The sequence below is a fragment of the Microtus oregoni genome, unplaced genomic scaffold (genome assembly GCF_018167655.1).
Source record: "Microtus oregoni isolate MIOR12 unplaced genomic scaffold, Mior012 000062F_ref0000492, whole genome shotgun sequence".
Taxonomy (NCBI): domain Eukaryota; kingdom Metazoa; phylum Chordata; class Mammalia; order Rodentia; family Cricetidae; genus Microtus; species Microtus oregoni.
The window spans coordinates 5,922,777-5,948,078 of NW_024543872.1; the positions used below are offsets into that span (position 1 = coordinate 5,922,777).

General features: G+C 44.1%; 2 protein-coding genes across 3 annotated transcripts in view; one reads left to right on the forward strand and one right to left on the reverse strand.

Annotated features, from left to right (window-relative positions):
• Positions 1–10,803, reverse strand: part of LOC121439718 (lanC-like protein 2) — a 45,040-nt gene extending 34,237 nt beyond the window's left edge. For both annotated transcript variants that reach the window (XM_041640313.1, XM_041640312.1), the window contains exon 1: positions 10,001–10,803. In XM_041640313.1, coding sequence (XP_041496247.1) covers positions 10,001–10,204 — 204 coding nt within the window. In that variant the 5' untranslated portion in view covers positions 10,205–10,803. The remainder of the gene's footprint in view (positions 1–10,000) is intronic.
• A 9,472-nt stretch (positions 10,804–20,275) lies between these two features.
• LOC121439681 (protein preY, mitochondrial-like) lies at positions 20,276–23,101 on the forward strand. The gene is made up of 2 exons (XM_041640255.1): positions 20,276–20,568; positions 22,266–23,101. Exons 1-2 carry the CDS (start codon positions 20,372–20,374, stop codon positions 22,405–22,407), a joined length of 339 nt encoding a protein of 112 aa, XP_041496189.1. The 5' UTR covers positions 20,276–20,371; the 3' UTR covers positions 22,408–23,101.
• Positions 23,102–25,302: the final 2,201 nt, after the last annotated feature.

A 25,302-nucleotide genomic window follows, 5' to 3' on the forward strand; every position in this document is an offset into this window, starting at 1 on the left:
CTGCCAAAACTGGGTCTGGGAAGACTGTATGTCCACAAGTAGAAAAATGAAATTAGGCCCTATCTATCACCATGCACAAACCAAACTTCAAATGGATCAAAGACTTCACTGTGAAACCTGAAAGGCTTAACCTCTAGGCAAGCCTTACACACAAGCATACACACAAACACCGTAGGCAGCACCTTACAAGACAGAGGTGTAGAAGAGGACTTGTGAATAGGACTCCACATGCCGAGGAATCAAGGCTGACAACTGACAAGAGGAACCTCATATAACTTCTGGGCTCTTTAGGAAACAAGCAAGCAAGCAAAAATTAAGCTTACAAAGTGTGTGAGACCCTTTGCCAGCTATACATCTGACAAACGATTAATAACAGGAATGCACAAAGAACTCTAAATACAAAGAGAAAAATAAACAATTAAAAAATGGGCCATGGATCTGAACAAAGTTCTCAGAAGAATAAGTAAAAACTGCTAAGAAATATCTTTAACATGTTCATTGTTCTTAGCAGTTATGGAAATGTACATCAAAGCAACTTAGAGATTTCATCTTACCCTAGGCAGTATGGTTAACACCATCAAAACCACCTACAACAAATACTGGACAGGGAGCAGGGAAACAGGAACCCTCAGCCACTGTTGGTGGGAGTGCAAACTGATGCAGCCAGTCTGGAAATATGTGGAAAAATCTCAGAAAACTAAAAATAAATCTCCCATATGACCCAGTTATGCCACTTCTTGGCATATGCCCCGAGGACTCAGCACCCTATTCTACAGATACTGTGCTTAGCCATGTTCATTGCCACTATACTTAAAATAGCTAAGGAATGAAAAGAAACCAAATGGCCTTAAATTAATGAATGGACAATAAAAATGGTCTATATACACAATGGAATACTATTCAGCTATAAATAAAAATGGCATTGTGACATTTGCAGATAGGTGGCTAGAACTAGAAAATATTAAAGTTAGTCAGCTAACTCAGACCCACATGGATAAATATTGCATTTCTTTCTCATCTTTGGATCCCAGCTCCAAATATTTAGATGTATTGTCTAAGTTAGGGTTTCTATGACTGTAATATAACAGTGTGATACAGTCAGAAACACTACCACATCAGAGTCCATCACAGGAGAAAATCAGAGCAGGAGCCCAAACAGGGCAGGAAATTATAGGTAGGAATTGAAAACAGAGACTATGGAGGAGTGATGCTTAGTGGCTTGTTCCTCATGGCTTGATCATTCTAATAACTCCATGACCAGCTAGCTACTCGGGGATGGCACCATGCACTTGAGCTGAGTAATCCCATATAAAAATTCACTATAATCTTATGTATAGGTTAAGAAAAGCTGGCTAGAAACAAACCAAGCTAAGGCCAGACACTCATAAGAAAGAATGTGTGTGATTCATTTGGGAGCTTGGTGGCAGGCCCCAAGAGTAAAGAGAAAAGAGTAAAAAGTAAAAAGAATAAAACAACCAACTACATGTGTCCACTTCTCCTTTCATTTCTAGGGCCCTATATGGTGCAGACCCATATGGGGGCTGTGCAGGCTGCCTCAGTTTCCTTGAGTTTATATGTGTGCTACCCATGTTGTATCTAAAAGGCATTGATTTCTTGGTGTCCTCCAACCCCTCTGGCTCTTACACTCTTTCCATTTCCTCGTCCATGAAGTTCCCATAAGTCCCAAAGAGTGGAATTTGATGGGGGAGAGTCCTAAAACATCTCTCACTCTCTGCATGTTGTCTGTCTGTGGGTTTCTGTATTTGGTTCCATCTGCTGCAGGAGGATTCTCTAATGGCTAAGCAATGAACAGATCTATGAGTATGGCAGAATATCATTATTTGTTTTCTTGATGTCCATTTTTAATCTCTTTATACAGTTTTAGATACTTAACTCTCTATTTGACGTGTATTTAGAAAATCTTTTCCCATTCTGTAGCTTGCCGCTTTGTCTAAAAAATATGTCCTTTATTATAAAGTAGCTTTTCTTTTTTTTTCCACTATATGTTTTCTTTTTTTTAATTTATTTATTTATTAAGGATTTCTGCCTCGTCCCCGCAACCGCTTCCCATTTCCCTCCCCCTCCCCCGATCAAGTCCCCCTCCCTCATCTGCTCGAAGAGCAATCAGGGTTCCCTGACCTGTGGGAAGCCCAAGGACTACCCACCTCTATCCAGGTCTCGTAAGGTGAGCATCCAAACTGCCTAGGCTCTATAAAGTAGCTTTTCAATTTCATGAGATGTCTATTAATTGCTATTCTTAGTGTCTGTACTATTGATGTCCTTCTGTTCAGAAAGTCCTTTCCTGTGCCAGTGAGTTCAAGACTGTTCACTACTTCTCTTCTATCAGATTCAGTATAGTTGGCTTTATGCTGAGACCTTTGATCCATCTGGACTTGAGTTCTGCACAGGGTGAGAAGTATGGATCTATTTGCATTCTTCTACATGCAGCCGTCCAGTTTGACCAGCACCATTTGCTGAACAGTCTGTCTTTTCTCTGGTGTGTATTCTGGCTCCTTCATTAGACCTCAGGTGTCCACGAGTATGTGGACTTTAATTCCAGTGATCTACATTGTCTGTTTTTATGGCAATACTGTGCTGTTTTTTACTATAGCTCCACAGTACAATTTGAGATCAGGGATGGCAACACCTCCAGCAGTTTTTTTTTTTTATTATTCGGGATTATTCTAGCTGTCCTATTTGTTTGCTGTTGTTGGTTTTGAGGGGTTTTTGTTTTGCTTCTATATTCACATATGAAGCTGAAAATTATCCTTTCAAGTTCTGTGAAGAATTGTGTTGGAATTTTGTTAGGGACTGCACTGAGTCCATAGTAGTATGACCATTTTTACTATATTAATCCTATCATTCTATATGCATGAGAGATCTTTCCATCTTCTGATATTTTCTTCAATTTCTGTATTCAACGTCTTAAGGTTTATAAATACCAGTTTTTCACTTGTTTTGTTAGAGTTACCCCAAGAAATACATTTTTGAAGCTTTTGTAAAGGTGGCTTCCCTGATTTCTTTATTAGTTCATTTGTCCTTGGAATATAGGAAGGCTACTGATTTTCTGTGTATTAATTTTCTATCCTGCTACTTTGCTGAATGTGTTTATCAGCTGCAGAAGTTCCCTGGTGGAAGATTTAGGATCACTATGTATACTATCGTATCATCTGCAAAACGGATACTCTGACTTTATCCCTGACTATCTGTACCCCCTTTATCTCCTTCAGTTGTTTTATTGCTCTAGCCAAGACATCAAGTACTATACTGAATAGATATGGAGAGAGTGGACAGCCTAGTCTTGTTCCTAGTTTTAATGGAAATGCTTAGAGTTTCTCTCCATTTATTTTGATGTTGGCTATGGATATGTGCTTTCTGCAAATTGCCTTTATTATGTCAGGGTATATCCCTTGTATCCCTAGTCTCTCCAGGACTTTACTAAAAATATTTTTAGAACTTTTTTTTTTATCTTTTTCTTACTTGATGGTTCCTTTTCTTCATTATTTTTCTTTAGAGCAGTTATAAAACATTTTTCTTAATAATTATATTTAATTCTAGGTGCAGTTAGTTTGCCCCCTCCAGCACCAAATACACATTTCTTTTCCTTTTTTTCCCCTTCTGGGAGCTTCAGTTCACACCATGGTGTCAAGTGCAAAGCAGTGGATCTGCATTCAGAGGGCACAGGTTCCCCAACTCAGTGTCTCAGGGCAAAGGACTGTATGAGGGGCATATGGTTAGAAATGAGACAGATGGGGGGGGGCTGAAGATGGCACCTCCAGCATTTAAGAGATGCCTATGCACTTCTACCTGAGGGCTTTCCGCAGGTGCATGGCCCTGGAACCCGGAAACATCAGCCATATTGTGGCTGAATCATTACAGTTGCAACCCTACTCAACAACACCATGATGGTATCAAAAGGACAGAAGTGGGATGGGCATATAGACTCGGGTGGTTCTGAAGCATACAAATCTCCCCAGTCATGTTCTTGAAAAATATTCAAAATAATATTTTTTCCTATGTGCCTCACAAGAATAATAAGGGGAGACCATAGTTTCTTAGGTTTGGGGTGAGAGCTGCATTCCTAACAGGTATCTAGTTAGTGCTGATGCCCTTGACACACAACCCTCACTCTGACACGGATTATAGATGATACCCTTCCATCCACATCCCCGCACCCACACACTACTCTTCTTCACTTTGTACTTCAATTTCTCTGGTTTTAAGATATGGAATCTCATTTAAGTTTCTCATGCTTGGATTCTAACTCCTGAGCTCAAGCCATCTTTCTGCTTCAGCCACTTGGGTAGCTAGAGGCTCACATACCCATCTGTGCATCTGGAATAAATTATATTCTCTTGGCAACTGAGAAGTACCAATTTCCTTATATTTTGTTTTGTTTTGGTTTGGTTTGGTTTTTTTTCGACACAGGGTTTCTCAGTAGCTTTGGAGTCTATCCTGGAACTAGCTCTTGTAGACCAGGTTGGCCTCGAACTCACAGAGATTCGCCTGCCTCTGACTCCCAAGTGTTGGGATTAAAGGCATGCGCCACCACTGCCCAGCTTCCTTATATTTTTATAATATAGATAATAAAGATGTCAAATACATTTTAAAATGGAAGAGAATCCATTAAATTTTTTAAGCTATGGAAAATTAAGTAGCCATAAAATAAACCATTTCCAATAGTTCAAGACGATCAAATTACAAATACAAAGTAAAAGTTTCTCTAATTTCATTCTTTTCTTCAGATTAATCAAGTCTTTCAAAACCGGCCCTCTTTACTCTTCAGTCTCAGATTCTGTGAGAACACGCTTGAGCATTTTGTGTCTTCTTGACCACTCGCTGTCAGGAGAGGCTAGCTGCTCTGTCATGAAGGCAGCTCTTGGCAAGACCTGCATGGTGAGAAACTGAGCCCTTGGGGCTGGTGAGGGGGTAAGTTGGTACAGGCACTTGCGCCAAGCCCAGCAACCTGAATTTAATTCCCAAAAATCACATGGTGGAAGGAGAGAACCACGGCATGTATGTGTGTGCATGTACACACACACACACACAGAGAGAGAGAGAGAGAGAGAGAGAGAGAGAGAGAGAAATATAAAAGGGAAAAAAGGTAGTCAACTGAAGCCATCAGCGAGTAGCTAGTACGTACGGCCTTCCAACAACTGTGTGAAGGAGGGAGATTATCTTTACTTTACTGAGCTCTGGAATGGCTGCATTTTCGTGACAAGCCTGAGTCAGAATCACACAGCTAATTGCAGTATTGTGAGGATCTGGACTCCTTACCTTCAGACACTGTGTGAGATAAGTGTTTTATAAGTTGCTAAATTCAGGGTAATTTATAGTCCAGCATCAGATAACTGCTACCCAGAGCCTTGTCCTTGTGTGCTCTCTCGGTCCTAGCAGTACAGGCTGTTCCTCATGTCTGCTATTCCTATATTCTCCAGAGTTCTCTTTATTCATTATGAAACATTTCTCATTACACCAATCTCATTATAGTTAATAGCAATCCTTTATATTAATTTCCTCTATCAAATTTGGTGCGGGTTTCCTCCCCCAATACCACAAAATACCACATAAAACTGATGCTGCTAGTTAAAAAACCATCTACCCTTCACAGCTACTGGATTACTTGCCATAACCAGTTCCTGGAGCTCAGTAGCTCTGAACCAGATGGACAGAGCAATTTCAGGTAAAGAGCTGTCAAGTACTAAAAGTGTTACAGAGAGAAACTCCTACGCCAGGCTCTGCTTTCACAGTATCTGACCCTTCCCTTTCTAACGTCTCCTTTTCATTTTCAAGGGCAACACAACTTCTGTTTCACTTTTTCTCTAGCTCATAATCAATCACAGCGCTGGTACGACACCATCTTCATCACTGTTCAATTGCTGTGAAAAGACATCATGACTAAGGCTGGTTACAAGAGCATTGGGGTTGGTCACAGTTTCAAAGGTTAGTATGGTTTTCATTACAGCAGAGATCTTGGCAGGCAGGTATGGTGCTGGAGCAGTAGCTGAGACCTCACACCCCATCCACAGGCAGAAGACAGAAAAACAAGGAAACTGGCTCTGGCCTGGGCTTTTGGAATCTCAGAGCTATATACAGCCAACATCAAACTAATGAGAAAAGCCCAAAGCATTCCCACAAAAACCATGAACAAGACAAAGATCCCTGTGCCCTACAGTCCTCTTCAACAGAGTGCTTAAGTTCTTAGCTAGGAGTAATGTGACAGAGAAGGAAATAAAGGGACACTAATAAGAAAAGCCAAAGTTGCCTCTGTTACCAGATGATGAACCCCTATACAAAAGAGACTGATAGAGACTTCACCAAAAAACTCTTGAGAGCTGATAAGCACTTCCGGCAAAATGGCAGTATACAAATCTAACACACAAATCAGTAGCCTCCCTATTTACCAATGACAAACATACTGAAAAGGAAACCAAGTAATTAAACCCAGTCACAACACACACACACACACACACACACACACACACACACATAAACACACAGGCATGCATGTACAAAACACCCAGGAATAAATCTAGACCTCTACAGTGAAAACTTTAATAAGGCCCCAAAGAAAGAAACTAAAGAAGATACTAGAAAATGGGACTACACACCCATGCATATGGATTGGGAAAATAAACATTGTGAAAATGCCCATCCTACCAAAAGCAATCTACAGATTCAATGCAATCTTTATCAAAATGTCAAGCCATACTTTACAGTAACAGAAAATGTAATGCTAAAGCACATATGGAAACAAACAAGACAGGACAGTCATCCCAATCCTAGTGGAGGCAACACCACACCTGATTTCAGTTTTAGCTCAGAGCCATATTAATAGAGATGTCATGGGGTTCAGACAAAACATGTAGATCAGTGGAGTATAACAGAGAACTCAGGGATAAAACCATGTTACTTCCTCTACCTGGGCTTCTTATTGTTGTTTGGGTTTTTAGTTTTAGGCTTTTGGGGGGGTTTTGACAAAAAAAAAAGCCAAAATCTCACTGGAACAAATGATGTCACTTGGGAAGCTGATTAAGTCCACAGGGAGTGTGTATTATTGACATGACCAAGGCCTTATCAAGGACTCCAGTGACTCAGACTATGCAAACTGCATACCCTTCCCCATGTCAGAATCAGGGAACTGGCAAAGGCTTTCCCTGTTCCAAGAATGGATGTTGACAGTATTTGCAAAGATCAACATCTTCCTCCCTGAATGACTGCAACCTCAGATTGTTCCCTTGCAGAGAATCCCAACAAAGACTAGCCAACCACCTCCTCATTCAGCAGCATATGCTAAACCCACCTCCTCACTCAGCTCTATATAACAAACCCACTAAAGAAAGAAAGAAAAAGACATGACTGCTCCTAGGTATGGTGGAGGGAAAATTTTATTACAGATACATGGGAGAGCATAGTTAGAGACAGGGACATCTGGGAGAGTCCCAGAATGGACATGACCCTAAGCTGGACCATATGGGGAGAAGGGGAGGGGGATGGAGAGGGGAGAGGGGGGAACCAGGTGCAGCAGCCAGGAGGTCCAAAAGAGAGTAGCTGAAAAGGGCCAGGTAACCAAAATGGTTGGATTATATAGGAAGGGCAGCCCAGTCCCTGGGCTTGAGAAGTTTGCGGTAGAGGGTGGACTATGCCAGCCAGGATGGCCCTGTAACAGGTAAGGACTGAGCTCTACAGGGAGAATCTGGCGGCCAGTGTCCACTTTGATATGTTAAATAGGCACCCCAGCCTTTGTCCCAGGTCTGAGACCTAACATCACCTCCACACTAAGTTCTACATAACCCATGAACCAAATCTGGACTGATGAGACCAGTTCTCCACACAGCGCCTTTTCTGTAAGAGGTCTGTTGTTTCTCCATTCCCCCCCCCCCCCCAATTGCCCCACAAGGTAGTCCTAAAGCTATGCAGGTCATGGCAGTGCTGGGAATCTTGGGTATCAAGTTTCAAAAGAAAGAAACTAGATCTTCACCTGTCTCCTGCACAAAACCACCTCAACATAAGACTTGACATTCTAAAACTATCAGAGGAAAAAGTAGGGAGTATATTTCAATGTGCAGGCACGGGTAAGGACTTTTCAAACAGGACTCCAGCAGCATAGGCATTATGACCACAGTCAACAAATGGGGTGGATCTCAATGACAGCCCATGGAACAGGAGAAAACCTTTTCCAGCTATACATTCAAGAAGATTATTAGTGTCTAGTGTTTGGAACATACAAAGACCTAAAAAGCAAAACAAACTAAAAAAAAAAAAATCACCCTAAACACCAAGAAAACACACAACATTTTTTTAAAAGGGCTACGTAGGATTGGAAGAGCATTTGCTGCTCTTGCAGAGGATCTAGGTTTGGTCCTAGCACCCACACAGTTGCTCAAAAGGGTCCAAAACTGCATTTGCAGAGGAACCTGCGCCCTCATCTGACCTCCTCAGTACTAGGCATGCGCATGCAGGAAAAACACTTCCACAAACTGACTTTTTTAAAAGGTAGAGGTGCCTGTGCACTTCTAAAAGGAAGTTCTCAAAACAAGTACTACAAATAGCAAACATTTTTTTTAAAAAAGGGTTCAACAGCCTCTGCAATGAATGACACAGAGTGACATGCAGATTAAAATTACCTTAAAATTCCATTTTACCCCAGTCAGAACGCCTATCACCAATACAAATAACAAGGGCTAGCACAGTTGTGGAGAAAGGGGGGGGGTCCTTTTACAATGTTGGGGAGAGTGTAATCTGGTGCAGCAAATTTGGAAATCAACCTAGAGGTTCCTCAAAAGTTAGAGATAAAAACAGCCTAATGTGCTGAGCACGCTGGGGCCTGTGTTTAATCCCAGCACTAGGGAGGCAGAGGCTGTGGGTATCTGGGAGTTCCAGGCCACCCAGGAGCTACACAGAGAGATTCTGTTTCAAAAATAAATAAATAATGCTTTAAGACAGTCATAGCACTTTTGGGTGCTACAAGTAACAGATGAAAGCTTGGCCCTAAATAAGTCATTTGTACTACACCCTCTAAGATGTGGGAACATTGGGGAAGAACGGTTAGAAAAAAATGCAAGAGCCAGAAGATAGGGACGAACGGGAAAATGCTAGCCTCTAAGATAGGACACAGTCAATGTAACAGTGAGCTCTGAATTGCTAATTATTTCACTGGATGTGCACAACAAGGGCCCTCCCAACAGTCATGGATGGGGAGGAGCTCAAGGGACCCTAACCCATAATGACGAATTATCAGGCTGACTCTGGAAGAGGAGTAGCCATTGTCTTCAGTTGTGTACCCTAGAGAATCCATCGGGTTCCAACGGATAATTCACACAGACGGTCAAGCCCAGGAAGACTCAAACAAACAAACGATGTAAATGTGGAGGAAGCGATTAGTAGGGGAGGTAGCTTTAGATGGGGTAAGGAGCCGACAATGGGGTGGGAGCAACCATAACATACATGTATGAAATTGTTAAAAGAACAAAATTAAGGCTGGGCGGTGGTAGTGCACGCCTTTAATCTCAGCACTCGGGAGGTAGAGACAGGAGGATCTCTGTGAGTTTGAGGCCAGCGTGGTCTACAAGTGCTAGTTGCAAGGCAGATTGGGCTGTTACAGAGTAACCCTGTCTCAAAAAAAAAAAAAAAAAAAAAAACGAACAAAATTAATTAGAAAGATTGAATAAGGTGTGACTTTAGCCTTTCTCCAAGTAAGGGCGTGCCCACAGACAGGTGTGGTAAAATCTACTAACCCCAACAATTCACTTTTTAGTCCCAAGAAACAACAAAGTGCTCCATCAGAGTGCTTCAGTGGCCAAAAGATCCAAGTAAAGTCTATCAGATCTCGAACCCACCGCCCGGCCGCCTTTTCCCAGCCTCTTCGGCTGGACAGACACCAGACGGGACGCACGCCGATGACGTCATCGCACCCCAGGGCGTGGCCGCCGGACGCTACCATTGGCGAAGGTGGCCTCACCCTCCCAACCGCTGGTGCGGGCCCTGGCAGCCAACTCACCTTCCCGTTGGGGTGGAAAGGCAGGCCCGGGTCGTCTGTGGTGGGGAGAGGGCAAGCACGGCCCGTTTCCTCCGCAGCTCCAGCGGCGAGCCCCGCGGCGGAGGCGGCGGCCTCATAGTCTGGGAAGGGATTGGGGAACGCCCGCTCCTCCATCTCCGCCTCTCCGAGGTGCAACTTGAGTCTCTTTGACATGGTCTCGCCCATGTCCGCGCGCTTTCCCTGCTTAAGAGCTCAGGGCACGGCGCGCAGGCAGGGACAAACCTCCTGCAAGGCGTTTAGGCCGGGGCTGCTCGGCGAAGCCTCCCTGGCGGCGGCTGGCTTGCACATCTGGATGCGGGCAGCCGGCGCGAACCTCCAGCCTTCGCCCGTCACGCCCTCCCAGCAGCCGCTCGCAACCTGCCCGACCACCCCGCAGACCCGCAAAGTCTCCCAGTTACCGTCGTCTCTCCGGTGGCTATGTCCTTCCGAGAGGGTCTAGAGAAAAAGCGCTCGCCCGCGAAACTCCCGTTCCGGTAGGAAAAGCCTGTAAAGATGGATGGGTTCATTCAAAGTGTGAGCGGATCTCAGACCGGGGAAAAGCGCATCTTCAGACACTCCAGCAACCGGACTGCATTTTCACCAGCCCAGCCTTGCCGACCGTCCCTGTCCTCGGCTCCTTGTTTGTGGTGTGCCACTCACAGGAACAGCAGCTGCTTTGTTTGATTTTAAAAAATATCTCTTCTAAAGAAAGAATTCCAAAACGGCCTAAAGCAGTGAAAGGATAGTCTCCCGAGGGAGGGGGCATACAGTCCCTCCCATTCATCACCACCGGGAGGGGGGTTGCTTGGAGGAGGAGCCACAGGCCTTGGTTTTGTTTTGTTATGTTTTATTTTCATGCTCTTTGTTTTGAGTAAACGCACATCTTTGCTAACAAGGATTAATATGGAAGAATGCTTATTAATCATCTAAATATTTTATAGACCAGAGAATTCCATGGTCACGTAATTAACATAATTGACCTGCAGAATAACACGGATGTCAGAGTTCCCAAGCAAATAGATCTTCGCATTTCTATAATCACAATGTATAATGCAGAACCACAGCCTTTATTGGTTCTGTGTTTTTTGCAGTGTTTACCTAGAACCAAATCTGTGTAATGATTTCTCTTAAAAGGAAATATCTTATTTCAGTTTCTTTCATGTAATAAACGTTGGTACTTGGTGTCAAAATGTTTCTGCCCCCTGGCGAAATCATCATACACACACACACACACACACACACACACACACACACACGAATCATTGAGCATCCTAATCGTGTAATCCCCCGAGTCCAAGCTAGGTACATATTAATATAATGCCAAAGGTAACATGATGGAAAACTACGAAGAGCAAAGATTTCAGTCACTCGCACCTTTGATCTCAGAATGGAGTAAAGTGGAGCGTTTAGATTTTCATGCCGTCCTTTGTCATATACGTAATCTTCCCCTCTCTTGTCGTGAAAGTTTAGATCAGAGTCGTAAGAGTTAGCCCCCGTACCCTGGCAGCCCTAACTAGCTAGGCTCTGTCACCAGCCTCAATATCCAATTAAGAAACAACAGTGAAAAGTGGGAAAGAGGGGCAAAGAGAACCAGTGACAAACTCAAACAGGCGCGTGCGCGCATGCGCGCGCACACCCACCCAGCTATTCAGATCCTGACCCAGGCTTAGGTTTAAGAGGTAGACTGGAAATTTGTATACCTCGGAAGGCAGCCCAGGTCTGGGTGTGGTCCGGCCCATCATAGTGTCTATTTCTCTGTCTTCAGAGGTGGTCTGGCAAGTCCTCGCAACTCTGGAATCACTGGGAGACAGTTCTCCCTGGCACCAGGTTTCGGCCTTCTATTATGTGACTCATGAGGGAAGTCCTCAAACTACATGCAGTTTATGCTGTTATTACATCTGGGATTTGTTTTCCAAATAATATTGAAGTAAAGCATGGGGTTGCTTCAATATTAAAAAGCCCCCATTAGCTTTTGTGGTTGCCCTTTAGATATAAATATCCCTAAGTGTCACTATTTTGTCTACCATTGTTTGGGTATCTGATGATCATGTCAAAGCCCAGAGCTTACAGGTGGTGACTGAGTTCTTTTTCCTCATTATTGTTTACTCCCAGTTTTCATGCTTTACTGTTAATTGTGTTTAATTTTTATCATTACTTATAACATGTATATAGAATATGATTAAAGAATCACAATTTGATTAATTTGGGAGAACAGGATTAAATGTGTCATTTTTAGACTCTCCCCGTGGGAGTCTTACAAATAGATAATTTGTCTTTCAACATGAAGGTAGCATATTCCCCCTTTCTCTCCTCCAGTCCGTCCCCTACAACTTTCCCTCCTTAATTCACGTGGGGTTTTGTTGTTGTTGTTTTATATTTTTCTTATTTATAACATAATTCTTATTGATTTCTTGAGAATTTCACATCATGCATCCCAGTCCCACTCACCTCCCTGTCCATTCATATCCTCCTTTCACCTCCAAAGCATGCCCCCAAAAGAAACCACACTCACAAAAAATCAATTCAAAACAAACAAATACCAAAACAACCTTACTTGTTCATCTTTCCAACACCTATTCATTCATCCTAGAGGCACTGGGAGCTGCAGTGTGTCACACGGTGCCCCCTTTTGTCCAATGAGTTCCACCCGCAAAGTTCTCATTGCAGAGATTCGCTGGTCTGGTTCAAGGCCTCTGGTACACCATCATCACCGGACCCTCACCAAAATCCTCTCAGGTATCCTGCTGTTGCCCCTGTCTAGCCTAGCTCACCCCACTCAAAGACTAGAAGCATAAAGATAAGTCATTGTTTTGTGTTTCAGAACACCAAAGCCTTGCAGGACATACCATTTCCCCGAAGGAATATAATTGTCTATTCTGATGAGGTGATGCAATAATCTTGAGCTAAGCTCGTGGGTGTGGAGATGGCAGCAGGTGAAGTGATAGGTGAAGAAGGGAAGAAACGACTTGCCAGGCAAAGGCAGCTTGTGAACAGAAGCGGTTTGTGGGCTGTGGGCCTGGAGTTCAGCCCGTGGGTGTGGAAATAGCCACATGATAGGGACTATAGGAAAGAGAAGTGACTCACGATCCAAGAGGGCTCACAGGCCTGGGGGCTGGAGCTAGGTTTGTAAGTAAGCTATTGGCTGTGAGCTGGGATAGGAAAGTATGGGGAAAGGAGGAGGTAACTTATCCAGCAATGGTGGCTTGTGGACAAAGAGTTTTCCTTCTGTAATTCTATTATTCACACATTCCATCACTCTGCTAGGACAGGATATTACCGTACTCTTTTGTCTTATAAGGAAAGAGTTCTAAAATTAGTAGGCATAATAAAATCATGTATTCTGTATCAACACCAAAGGATAAAAATACATATGCTTTGACCCACAATACCCCCTCAAATAAATATCAAGCAGTCTAGAGGATGCATAGGAAGAAGGGAGGTCATACCCTCAACTCAAATTGTTAATTAAGACAACCAATATTATCTTTTGATGGATGCAGAGCTATAAATAACATCTAAACAACTCCTTGTCCAAATAAATGATTAAAAGATCAAGAAGAGATCACAAGAAAAGGGAAAGTGGTCCACATAGCAGTCCAAAGCTAAAATGGCTAACCCATACAGTTTATTTAGAAAATGGTTTTCAACTTTTGGGAGATTTAAAATATTCCTGTTATGTTTTTGATTCTGGAAGAATACTTGATTTTACCTTACACTGTTTCCTTAGGCACAGGTTTCTCTCCAGCCTTATAGAGGTCGTGGGGGGGGGGGGGTGGATGGTCACCTATTATGATGCTATTAAAATTCAAACTAAAATGATGTTATTGATACTAAGATTAAGCATCAATAGAGGGGGAATGTGGTAGGGGGAACAGAGGGTGTTTGAGGACTAAGTGGAAAGAAACAGGAAACAGCCTGTAAGCTGGTCAGTGTCCATGCTCAGGTTGGTCAGTTTCCCTAAGTGGACTGGTCACATCGCTCCTGCGGTTCTCTTCCTTTCCCCCGTCACTCTAGCCAAGGACTGTAAAACATTCAGTCAGAATGTATGCAGCCATCTACAGAAGACAGAGAAGCAAAAATGTGTGAAAACCTCATGTCTGTAATTCTCCCAGCTCTGGCATTTGGATAATAATCTGCTAGAAGTCTGACATCATAAACTGCTTTCTGGTAAGAGAAGTCTTGGGGTCCCCATATATTTTTGGCTAGAAGCCTGCAGCAGAGATGCCTGTATTAGATTTAGAATTTTCGTGGAATATTTATGGGGTTCGTAAGGATTGTTGACGACATCTGTTTCCTTCCAAAGAGCCGTATGAGTGTATAGTACCAGATAAGCATAAATATCAGTTTGCTTCCCATTTCTGTGGTAAACACCATGGCCAAAACCAACCGAAGAGGAAATGGTTCATTTGGCTACACATCCTGATCACAGTCCACCATAAAGGGAGATCAGGGCGTAGAAACAGAAACCACAGAGGAAAGCTGCTTATTAGCTTGCTGCCCTGCCATAAGGAACCTTATCCCCCTGGAACTGTAAGCCCCCACAAAATTCCCCTCCCATAAATTATGGTGATTTATCACAGCAATATAAAAGTAACCACTGTAGAAGCTGGTGTTACCATTGCTGTGAGGAACAAGACCATGGTTTTTTGTTTGTTTGTTTGTTTTGAGGAATATGGGCTTTTGAACTCTGAACAGCAAAAGCAGTATTGATATGGAGAGTTTTGGATTCAAGAGTCTAGTATTCTATTCCAACGGTCACTTCCTGCCTTATTAATTCTCTTCTGAATGGATGAACTCCCATCAGCAAACAGTGGGAGGATGGAGTTTTCTATAGATTCGGCTTTAAGGTCATGGTTTATAGCAAGACCTCCTGGCTTACACGCTCAAGATTCTCCCCATCAGGAAGGTAAGTAGCAGGACTGAGGGAGGGACAGACCTTAAACAGCACCTCTGGTCCTTCCGGTAGACAAACTTGATATTTCACAATTCTGCTGTCCTTTTGAGTTAAGTATGTCCCAGTGTTGGGGAGGGTATATGCAATGAGTTGACTTCCCAGGGTTAATTTATGTGCTCCAGGGGCCAGGAACACTGTGACTTTGATTTCCCTTAGGCATTCTGGCTATCCCTTAGCCGCTAGTTCAAGTTCTTGCTAAGGTATCTCACTGCTTGTGGCGTGGGTCCTATCAGCTAGATCAGAATTCTCAGGGAAGTTCCTTTCTCTTGGTGATGTAGAGGGAATATCAGAGCTGAGTGGGCAACACCAGAGCAGGGCTTGGTAAGTGCATTCTTGTGTTGTTTAAGCTCTGCTAATAAAAGGCACTGTTACCATAGGAGGGTGTGAATTTTCTCATCAACTCCTTCAAAGAAATCATTCCAGGGGCCTCTGGAAGTGAGGTTTGGGATCTTTGGGTTGAACTCTTCCAGGACCTTTAGTGTATGGTGGATAGGGCTCCAGGAGAGGCAGGGTAGGTCAGATGGTAATACATGGCTTTTGTAGGAGCCAGGGTGCGATGACTCAGGTGGCAGAGATATATGGGTATGTATGTGATCGCCTTATTTCAGGTAGAGAAGTAGAAACATAGACCATCAAAATAGTGGAATCTAGCTGATAATTGTGACCCACTTTTGGGTAGTCTTGAAGAGAAGAGAAAAGTTGAACAAAGGGGACCTGGGCCTATTTTCTTTCTCTTTTGCATTATTGATCCATTTGAAGGATAGTATTATAACTGAGGGTGCATTGAGGTGGCCATTTTATTTATTTATTTATTTATTTATTTATTTATTTGTCATCAGCTAAGAGCTATGTCTTCTGACAAAAGAAAGACAGAGATTTTGGGTTGAGGGTCTAATTCTGAGCTTTGTTGGACAAGGGTGCTGAGTGGAGACATTGGAGGGATCTTGGAACCTGTCTGTCCCATCTACAAGGAGATGGAGGAGGAAAGATAGAGAGGTCTTGGGTCAAGGTTGCTCTTTCCTACCTAGACCACCTGCTAACAAGGGACAATGGGTGCAGTTTAGCCTGTCCAGGGTAGAGGCCAGAGCAGGTAGTGGGATTTCCACACTGACCCATGGCTCAGTCTCCTGTCACATCCCAGTTTTCTTTTTCTTTTTTTCTTTTTGGTTTTTCTTCAGGGCATATTACTCTCTTGTCCCTGATTCAAGTTTAGGTCCGCTATACCTCTACATCCAAGATAATTTTGATACCACCAACCCTCAAACCTCTTGATTTGACATTTAATTTCTTGTAGGAAGCATATCAGTCACAGAGAGGTTGGATCCTCAACAGGAAAAGACCTGTATAGTAGGGAGTATCTAATTGAGAGGACAGTGGCCAGAGTCTTAAGGATCATCAGAATAGATGGGCCCATGGTTCAGCCAGTGGGTAACTGCAAGGGCACTCTTGGCTACTAGGACAACGGTGTCCTCCAACTTCCCCTTGCCATAGCAACCAGGCTGGAAAGGCTAAGGAGTGGGGTTTGTGATGGGAAGGTTGCACTGGGGGCAGAGTAATGGATTTATTTAGTGAAACTGGACACCACCAACCCCCTCATAGCCATAGAAAGTGAGCATGTGGAAGGAGAACCACCCAAGGTGCTCTGAACCCAGAAGTTCGACTTCAGACTCCAGTGTTGTTGTTTTGTTTTTTGATTTTGTTTTGTTTTGGGGCTTGGGGTATTAGTTTTTCAAGACCGGGTTTCTCTGTATAGCCCTGGCTGTCCTAGAACTTGCTCTGTAGTCTAGATTGGCCTCAAATGTACAGAAATCTGTCTGTGACTGCCTCCTGAGTGCTCGGATTCAAGGCATGTGCCACCACACCCAGCCTAACCCCAATGAGTAGTTTCTGGTACAACTTGTGCACCCCATGCCCATTGCTTCTGGAGGATGCTTCCCTTATTGGCAATGGTTAGGAAACACAGGGACCCACAGCATCCGTGTAAACTTCACCGAGCAAGAAGTCTGTTCAGCTGGCATAAAGCCTACACCCAGACTGTGGAGATGTTAGCTGCAACTTGTATTATTCAGTGCTGGGACTAGAACTCAGGCCTTAGCACACGTTGAGCAAGCCTTCTGCTGCATCCCACCCACAGCCTTACTGTTAACAATCCTTGCCATTTTCTTCCGCACTCCCACATCAGCTGGGGGACCTCCAGAGCCCAGTGTCTTTTGCAAAGACAGCAGAGAGCTTTACACACACTCAGGGACACAATGGAGCCCGGGCTGAAGAAAGGGTGTGCGCGGGGGGGGGGGGGGGGGGTATTTGTAAGGTCAGAGCTGTCATTTGCCAGACAATCCAGCTAAGTGAGGCCCTCATCCTGACACCTATGTCCTTTCCTTCACATGCCACATATAGTGACAAAGCTTTAAGTGGAAACATTTGTACTTTTTGAGAGCTCTAAGGAAGAGCAAAGACAAGTCTTCAGTAGCCATATGGGTTCACCACAGCAGCTAAGGCCCCAAAGAAGTGCCAGCAGCCAGAAAAGATTTCCTACACAGTAGCTCACTCTTAGCCGCCCCCACTTGGATTCCAGGCACGACCCACCTCCAAGGCACGCTTGCCATCACTTTCTTTTCAGTACATCAGAAATCTTCAGGACTCGCTTATGTGCTAGAGCGGCTTGAGAAACAGAGAACTGAGTGAGTTGCTCCTTCCCCCCCAGACAGCCTATCCTCAGGGGACTACAGTTGTCCATTCATTCTCGGGGGCTCAAAAGCCAGGGGATCAATCAAGAAATTACTTTGCCCACAGACCTTTCCAGGTGTATCAAGTGAAAAATCTGCCCTCTTCTCTCTCTGGAAACATGTTTGTTTTCTCGGGGGTCCAGTTTGCAATGTCTCTTGAGTTCTAATAGTCTCACCCTAGTTTTTGAAGGAGAAGACTCCATTTAGTCATTTGAGATGACAGCGTGCTATTGTATCAGAGCCAGATCCCCCTACTCTCCTTACTCCCAGTAGAGGTGGGGGTTGACCTGGGGTTCAAACCATGTCAATCATGGACACAGGGTTCCCTCACTCCAAAAGAGGTCCTCGGAGTGCCAGAAGATCATGACCACTTCTGAGTCCATTGTAGTTTTTAGTAAGGTATAGCTATCTTGAGTAGAGGTCTTCTCAAATCACAGGCGAACCTCCAAGAGATGTAATGGGGTGCTGGTAGTCATTTAGGGAGTCTCTGAGTTCATCCTATGGGATGACAAGGAGTTGAATGTCAGTGAAAGACAAGGCAGAGCTGTGGAGAAAGCAAAAGTGGCATCTTTATTGCAAAGAGCTCCCTTTGGGATGGAGAAACCCGGAAGCTGGGAACATGCTAAACCCTCAGTTGGGTGTTTTATGAGGCCCTTGGGTTCTCCCCTTTCCTCTACTGGTCCTGTTTAAATACATACCCTTATGCTGTCCTTTTTAATTTTTTTTTCAGACAGTATTTCTCTGTAGTTTTTGGAGCCTGTCCTGGAACTAGCTCTTGTAGACCAGACCAGCTCCAAACTCACAGAGATCCACCTGCCTCTGCCTCCCAAGTGCTGGGATTAAAGGTGTGTGCCACTACCGCCCAGTCCACTTTTGTCTGGGAAAAAGAAACCACCATCTTAGGGAGCCATTTTCACTTTTCCTGCCTACCTATGTCCCTCTAATCCTATCTCAGTAGCAATTTTATGAACTTTTATTAGAAGTTTTTTTAAAGGTCATAAAATATATTAGTGGGTACATCAGGCAGGTGGGCTACAGCCAAGCAAGGAAACTGTGATAGACCCTAGCTGTTGTCTGGCAGATTCTTCTGATGGGTGGAAACTAGGGCTCTGTTCATATATTCTTTTGGCCACAAAAGTGTCAGGTCATGTACAGAGGAGAGTATTAAGTGGCTCCTAAGGGGGCTAAAGATGCTCCCAATACACACTGGCTCTGGACTTGAGGCCTTTCAGCTTCTTCCCATCTCTGAAGCTCTAACGAGTCAGCCAGTCTGTGCAGACACGGCTTCCTTCTAGGGATTCTCTTTCACATTAGCTGACAGTGGGCTGGTAGTACATTCCCAACGGAATGTTAGGTCAGACGCAGAGGTAGGCAGTGAATGGCTAATAAGGCATCTAAAGACAGCTGAAGAAAATCTGGCTCAGGGCCTGGAACATTCCAATTCTCCACAATCATGGAGGGTCCTATTCTGCCCACCAGCTTTGTGGAATCTTTTTCTTTTCTTTGGAGACGGGGTTTCTCTGTGTTGCTTAGGCTAGCCTCACACTCTCAAACTCAGAGACCTGGCAGCCTCTGCTTCCTGAGTTCTGGGATTAAATGTGTGCACCACCACAGCAGGCTAGTCTTATAGAATCTTAAATAGAGAAGGGTCCCCCCAATGCTCACCCCAACTTCAGTTCACAGTCAGAACAGGTATTGATCTTACTATACCTATAAGGAAACTGAATTATTTTATTATACCAATAAGGAAATTGAGTTGTCTGTCTTAGAAATGTGGAACTGTCTGGGCCCAACTTCTTGCCTACCTCCCAACTGTATAAGGGAAATCAAACAGGCATCACGCCCATGAGAAGTTGGAGTCAAAACCCAAGCTAGTAGACCCTTTGACTAAGGGACATATGTCTGCTTCCTTTCCTAGACAGCCTTCTTGCAGCTGTGGGTCTCAACTTTCCTCATGCTGTGACCTTTTAACACAGTTCTTTATGTTGTGGTGACCCCCCCCCCCACCGGCACAACCATAAAATTATTTTCATTTATACTTCAAAACTGTAATTTTTCTATGAATCGTCATGTAAATATGTATTTTCCGACGGTCTTAGGCAACCCCTGCGAAAAAGTCACTGGACCACAGAGTCTCCTCTCACAGGTTGGGAAGAGCTAGTCGGCTTACAGGAATGAATTAGTTGTGCTTTATCACGGTAGTCACAGTTAACAAACCTAGGTTTTAAAAGCCTTCACGGCTTACAGAGTACGAGAATAAAGCCATTCTTTTCAGGTTCTTAAATTTCTGAATGGAGACGAAAACTGAAAAAGGATTAACATTTTAAAAAAAAGCTGTTGCTTCTAACACAGTACGCCTGTGCTTGAAGACTCTGAAGATAACCACCCGAGTCGAAGCCTAGCACTGTGTGACCGGAGTCTGGCCCCTGGCATCTGTGATTAGCCTTACAGAAAAGTTGGACACCCGAATGAGCAGTGGTTTGGTTCACAGTTTCGTAAAAGCAAAGGCGCAGCCACTGACCCCGGAACGTCAGTCCTGCTCCCGGAACCACAGCTGCAGCGCTGGCTGCCCTGGGGCTGCATCCGGCAGAGCGCAGAGGGGGCGGGGCCTGGCCAGGGTGACCCGGCGGGTCGGTGTGGGGGAAGCGAGTTGCGTCGGAGTTCGGCGCGGTCATGCTGGTCACCGCGTGCTGCAGGCTCACCCCGGCGCTGCGGGGGCCGCGCGCATCGTCTGCGGTCTCCGGGAGGTATCTGCTGGCGCCTGGGGTCAGGTCCTTCGCTGACCGGAGCGACAAGGCGGAGGAGCCCCGCACCTTCCACCCCGCACTGCTGCAGTTCCTCGTGTGTCCGCTTTCCAAGAAGCCGCTCAGGTGAGAGTCGCCGCCGCCTGTACCCCGGGGAAGGGTGGTGGCCCAGCGGCCACAGCCAGCAGGTCCAGAGCCCACTCCCTGGCTGCGGGTCGCCGGGCTGCCCTTTTGCTGGGGTCAGGCCCGCCCGTGACGGGAGCCGGGCGTTTCTCGGGCTCTGCAGTGGCTGCTCCTTACAGTCAGTCAGTCCTGGACCCACAGGGTCTCCAAGAAAGACAGGGTTTCTCAGATTGGCGTCACCAGAGCCTGTTGAAGCAGAGTATTAGGGCCAGCGTCTGGACCTTTCTTCCTTTCTTTCTCACTCTCTTCTCCCCTTTCTTCTCCACCCTTGCCCCCGCCGTGTCTCTCCCTTCCTTCTGTCTCCTTTTTCTGTGTGTGAGAGTTCACGCGCTGCGTCAGAAGCCAAAGGTCACCGTGCATTCGTTGTCTTCAGTCTTTCCCCAATTTATTTTAGGAAGGAATCTCAGAACCCGGGGCGAATTGAGCTGGGGCTTCACATCACTGCGCAGGAATAAGCTTACACACTTACTGAGGATCAGAACTTAGTTCCTTGCATTTACATTGCAAATACTTTATTGACCTACCTACATCTTCCCAGCCTTTTTCATCTTTGCTTTTTGTTTTGTTTTGTTTGTTTGTTTGTTTGTTTGTTTTGAGACAGGTTTGGATATTTTGTCTGGCCCTTCCTGGAACTCTTTATGTAGCCCAGGCTAGCAAGTTGTGGTACTCTTCCTGTCTGTGCTCCCTGAGAGCAGATTACAGGAGTGAACGCCCCTCCCCACCCCACCCCCATCTCTTGTTTCCAGTGTTCGGCCACGCATATGAACCATAGAGACGCGGGAGACATCCAGAACTAGTCACTATTTAATACACAATAAAAAATTATAGTATCTTCCAGTGCTGTACCTATACACCTGATGTCTGGCACTCTTGATCTGACTGTGCATTGTCCCATGGTTTTAGTTGTGGCCTAGCTGGTTTTCATTAAAGTTTAACCTCCAGCTGGTTTGGGGAGGAAATACACCCACAGTTCCAGACTCCAGAAACAGAATAATAGACAGCATTAACAAGATGCATAAATGATAAAACGTGGTTATCTTCAGATTGCATGTTACTAGAGATTTTTATCATCATTTTCACCTTCTAGATTGGTTCCTTTGTAGTGAAGAACTTGTTCGGTTTCCTTAAATCTTGAAATCACCATTTGCTTTACTGTCTACCTATGTAGCTAGCTCACTGCGGACTTCCTTCCTTTGTGCCCTCTCGCCGCCCAGGCTTTTATTTGTATTTGTTGATTCTCAGTGACTTCCTTCTGTTGTCTCATAAAAGTCTCCCTAGCATTTACATCAACAGAGGAAGTTTTTGTTTCTTCCCTTTGGAGTGTTTCGGGGTTGACCATAGCAAGGAAGGAATACTGGCATAAAATGTAGACATCTTTTCTAAGTAGTATGAAAATGTTAAGGCATAGCTTGGGAATAACGTTTATAAAAGATAATAGGAGAAATTACTGATTCTAGTGGGAATAACTACAGATTGTAACATGGTTTTCTAAGAGAAATGGTTGGGTTGGCTTAGTGCATGTAAGATAAAACTGCTGGAGGAGTAGCTATCAAGAATTGGATGGATGGTCTATTTATTGATTATCAAGATCTTCTGACCTTTGATTTCTCACAGTTCATTGTGTTCTTTTTCTCCCTCAGATATGAAGCATCAACAAATGAATTGATTAATGAAGAGTTGGGAATAGCATATCCAATCATTGACGGGATCCCTAACATGATACCACAGGCAGCAAGGACAATACGTCAAAATAAGAAGCAAGAAGAAGCGGAGCAACATTAGACCATGATTGTTGAAAGTGTGACTACTGAGTTCTCGTAATACTGTATACCTTTAAAACAAGGAAGAGAACCCGGGGAAGAACAGTGGTTCACTTCTGCCTGCTTGACTCTTCTTCCACTGCTCTCCTTAGCAGGTCTTTTCTGATCTGCTTTCTGGAGGAGAATTTCCCACAGGGCTGCACCAGCACAACCGGACTTTGCTTTAACAGTCTGCTCTTGTCAACTGCCATGCCAGTATGTGTGTGTTCTTCTACCTATGGACCTAGATGGCTCTAAAGCGTAGTACATGGAACCAGAGTCAGGATGATGTGTACATTAGAAAGAGGTCTAAGGCAGCATCTGTGGAAACTACATGTAAACTTACAAAAAGACTTGTCTTGCTTCTGTCAGGCTAAGTCCATGAGACAGGCTGGGGAAGCTTTTCATGCATGTACTGTCCTCAGCGTTTGGATTCACACTTATAACTGCTGTATCAGAATTTCAGCAAAATATCTCAGTGTAGATTGACAACTGAAGTCACTGCCTGAGGCCTGCTTCCCGTCCCAGTCATTAAGGATTAGTCCTTCGGAATGTTTGTTTATTTCAAGGTCAGTGGTAAGCTTAAGTACTTAGAAAATTCTGAGTGTGTAAAATTACCTCCATTACTTTGACATCACATGCTTACATCAATAATAAAATAAAATGTTGACAGTTTACCACAAAACTCAGTTTGCTGGAGTGGGAGGGTGTCTGTCTGAATGAATGTTTTTGTCTCAAGAGTCTGGTCGTAAGAGAAAATGTTGAAATATCTTATGTAACTACGTTTTACTTTTGGAGGCACTTAATATTCAAAGTAGTTGAATTTCTCAGAGAAGCGAGATACCTCCAGTAGGTAAGGTCAGGAATGGGAAGCCAATTATGTCCGTCTAAGTTTAGAGATACCTTTCAAGGTACACTCAGTTATTTCTGCCCTGGGAAATTTGGTAAGCCCTAAAGGCTTGAGCTTTGGTTCTCTACAATTGGAACAGAATTGAGGCAAGCAAGGCAGTGTCTGCTTTAGAAGCATAGAATGCTTCCATCCTTACCTTAAGGGATTGCTTATAACTGTAACCAGCCCAGGGCCTTGTGCTTGCCAGGCAAGTGTGCAGCCACAGAAATAATCCATGCCTAACTGATGAATCTACCTTCTGTTTGTGTGGGGGAGGGGCATAGCATGGGGGTAGTCACGGGACAGCTTTGTGGAGTTGATTCTCTCCTTGCTTCAACTCAGGTAGTCAAGCTTGGAGGATACTTTTATCTGAATCATTTCACTGGCCCCCGAATTGGTTCTTACGAACCAGCATCCTAAAGTAGTTTGATAAAAGATTTACAATGATTCTGCCTGTCAAGAGAAAATTACAACCTGTCATATATGGTTCCTATTGTATTGTCAATATAATGAAGTAGAAGTCACATTATTTTTTTTGTTTGGGTTTTGTTGGTGGTGCTGTTTTTGTATTTTGAGACAGGATTTCTCTGTATCTTTGGAGCCTGTCCTGGAACTAGCTCTTGTAGACCAGGCTGGTCTCAAACTCACAGAGATGCCTCTGCCTCTCCCTCTGCCTCCTAAATTGGTATTAAAGGTGTGCACCACCACCACCTGATTTATAAGTCACATTCTTAAATTACCCAGTGGCAACACAGAACTGAGCTAGAGGGCTGTATAGCATCTCAGTCCCTGCAGTGGAGTTTTTAACCCTGAGTTTCACATTTAACCAACTGGAAACTGGCCAATGAACAGTTTTGCTGGTGAAGCTAGTGTTAATCTCAAAAGTCAGGTGCAGCTGTTGAACTTAATCATGTTAGGAAGCTGACAAGTTGTTTCTGAGGGAGCTCAGTGTTTACCTCCTGTCTCTCACTATAGAATCTGCTCGTACAAATCACCCCAGGTGTGGTTATTGGCATAGTACATAGTCTTTAATCTCAGAACCTAGAGAGGCGTTAATAGCACCATTTTACAGATGCACAAACAAGAATATCAATACTGACCTGAGTTGGGGAGTCCCTCTGAAACCCAGCACTTGAGAAGTGCAGGTAGGATCAGGAATTCAATCAACAACAACTTGAAATAGAAAACCCTTTAATTAAGCTCATGGGGCACCAAAGAAGACAAGTAAGTAGAAGAGAATGGGGAAGAGGAAGTGGGTCAGTGGGAGGGGGTTAAACATGATCAAAATACATTATATACATGGATGAAAATATGAAATTCATTTTGCATAATTAATATGTACTACTAAGTACTCAGAAAATAATTGTTGATAGGTGTATCTAGGTTGGGGTTTCTATTGCTGCCATGAAACACCATGACCAAAAGCAATTTGGGGAGGAAGGGGTTTATTTGGCTTACACTTCCATATCACTGTTCATTAGCAGAGTAAATCAGAATAGGAACTCAAGCAAGGCAGGGACCTGGAGGCAGGAGCAGATGCAGAGGCCCTGGAGGGGCACTGATTACTGGCTTGTTCTCAAGGCTTGCTCAGCCTGCTTATAGAATCCAGGACCAGCAAGGGCCAGCACCATCCACAACAGGCTGGGCCCTTCATCAATCACTAATTAAAACGTCCTTCAGGCTTCCCTACAGCACAATCTTATGGAGGCGTTTTCTCTATTGAGGCTCCAGCCTTCCAGATGATGTCAGCTTGTGTCAAGTGACAAAACTGTCCAGTACAATTGACCCCTTGCCAATTGACACACAAACACATCACAGTTAAGCCACAACCCTTCTTTTCTCATTCATCCACAAGATTGCACATTAAAAATATAAATAACTAAAAATCCCCACTCTTCAAGTTTAAACATTTTAAAGTTCAGCCTCTTTAAAATGGTCATCCTCTTAAAACCAACATCTTTTAAAATTCAAAGTCTCAGCTGCGGACTG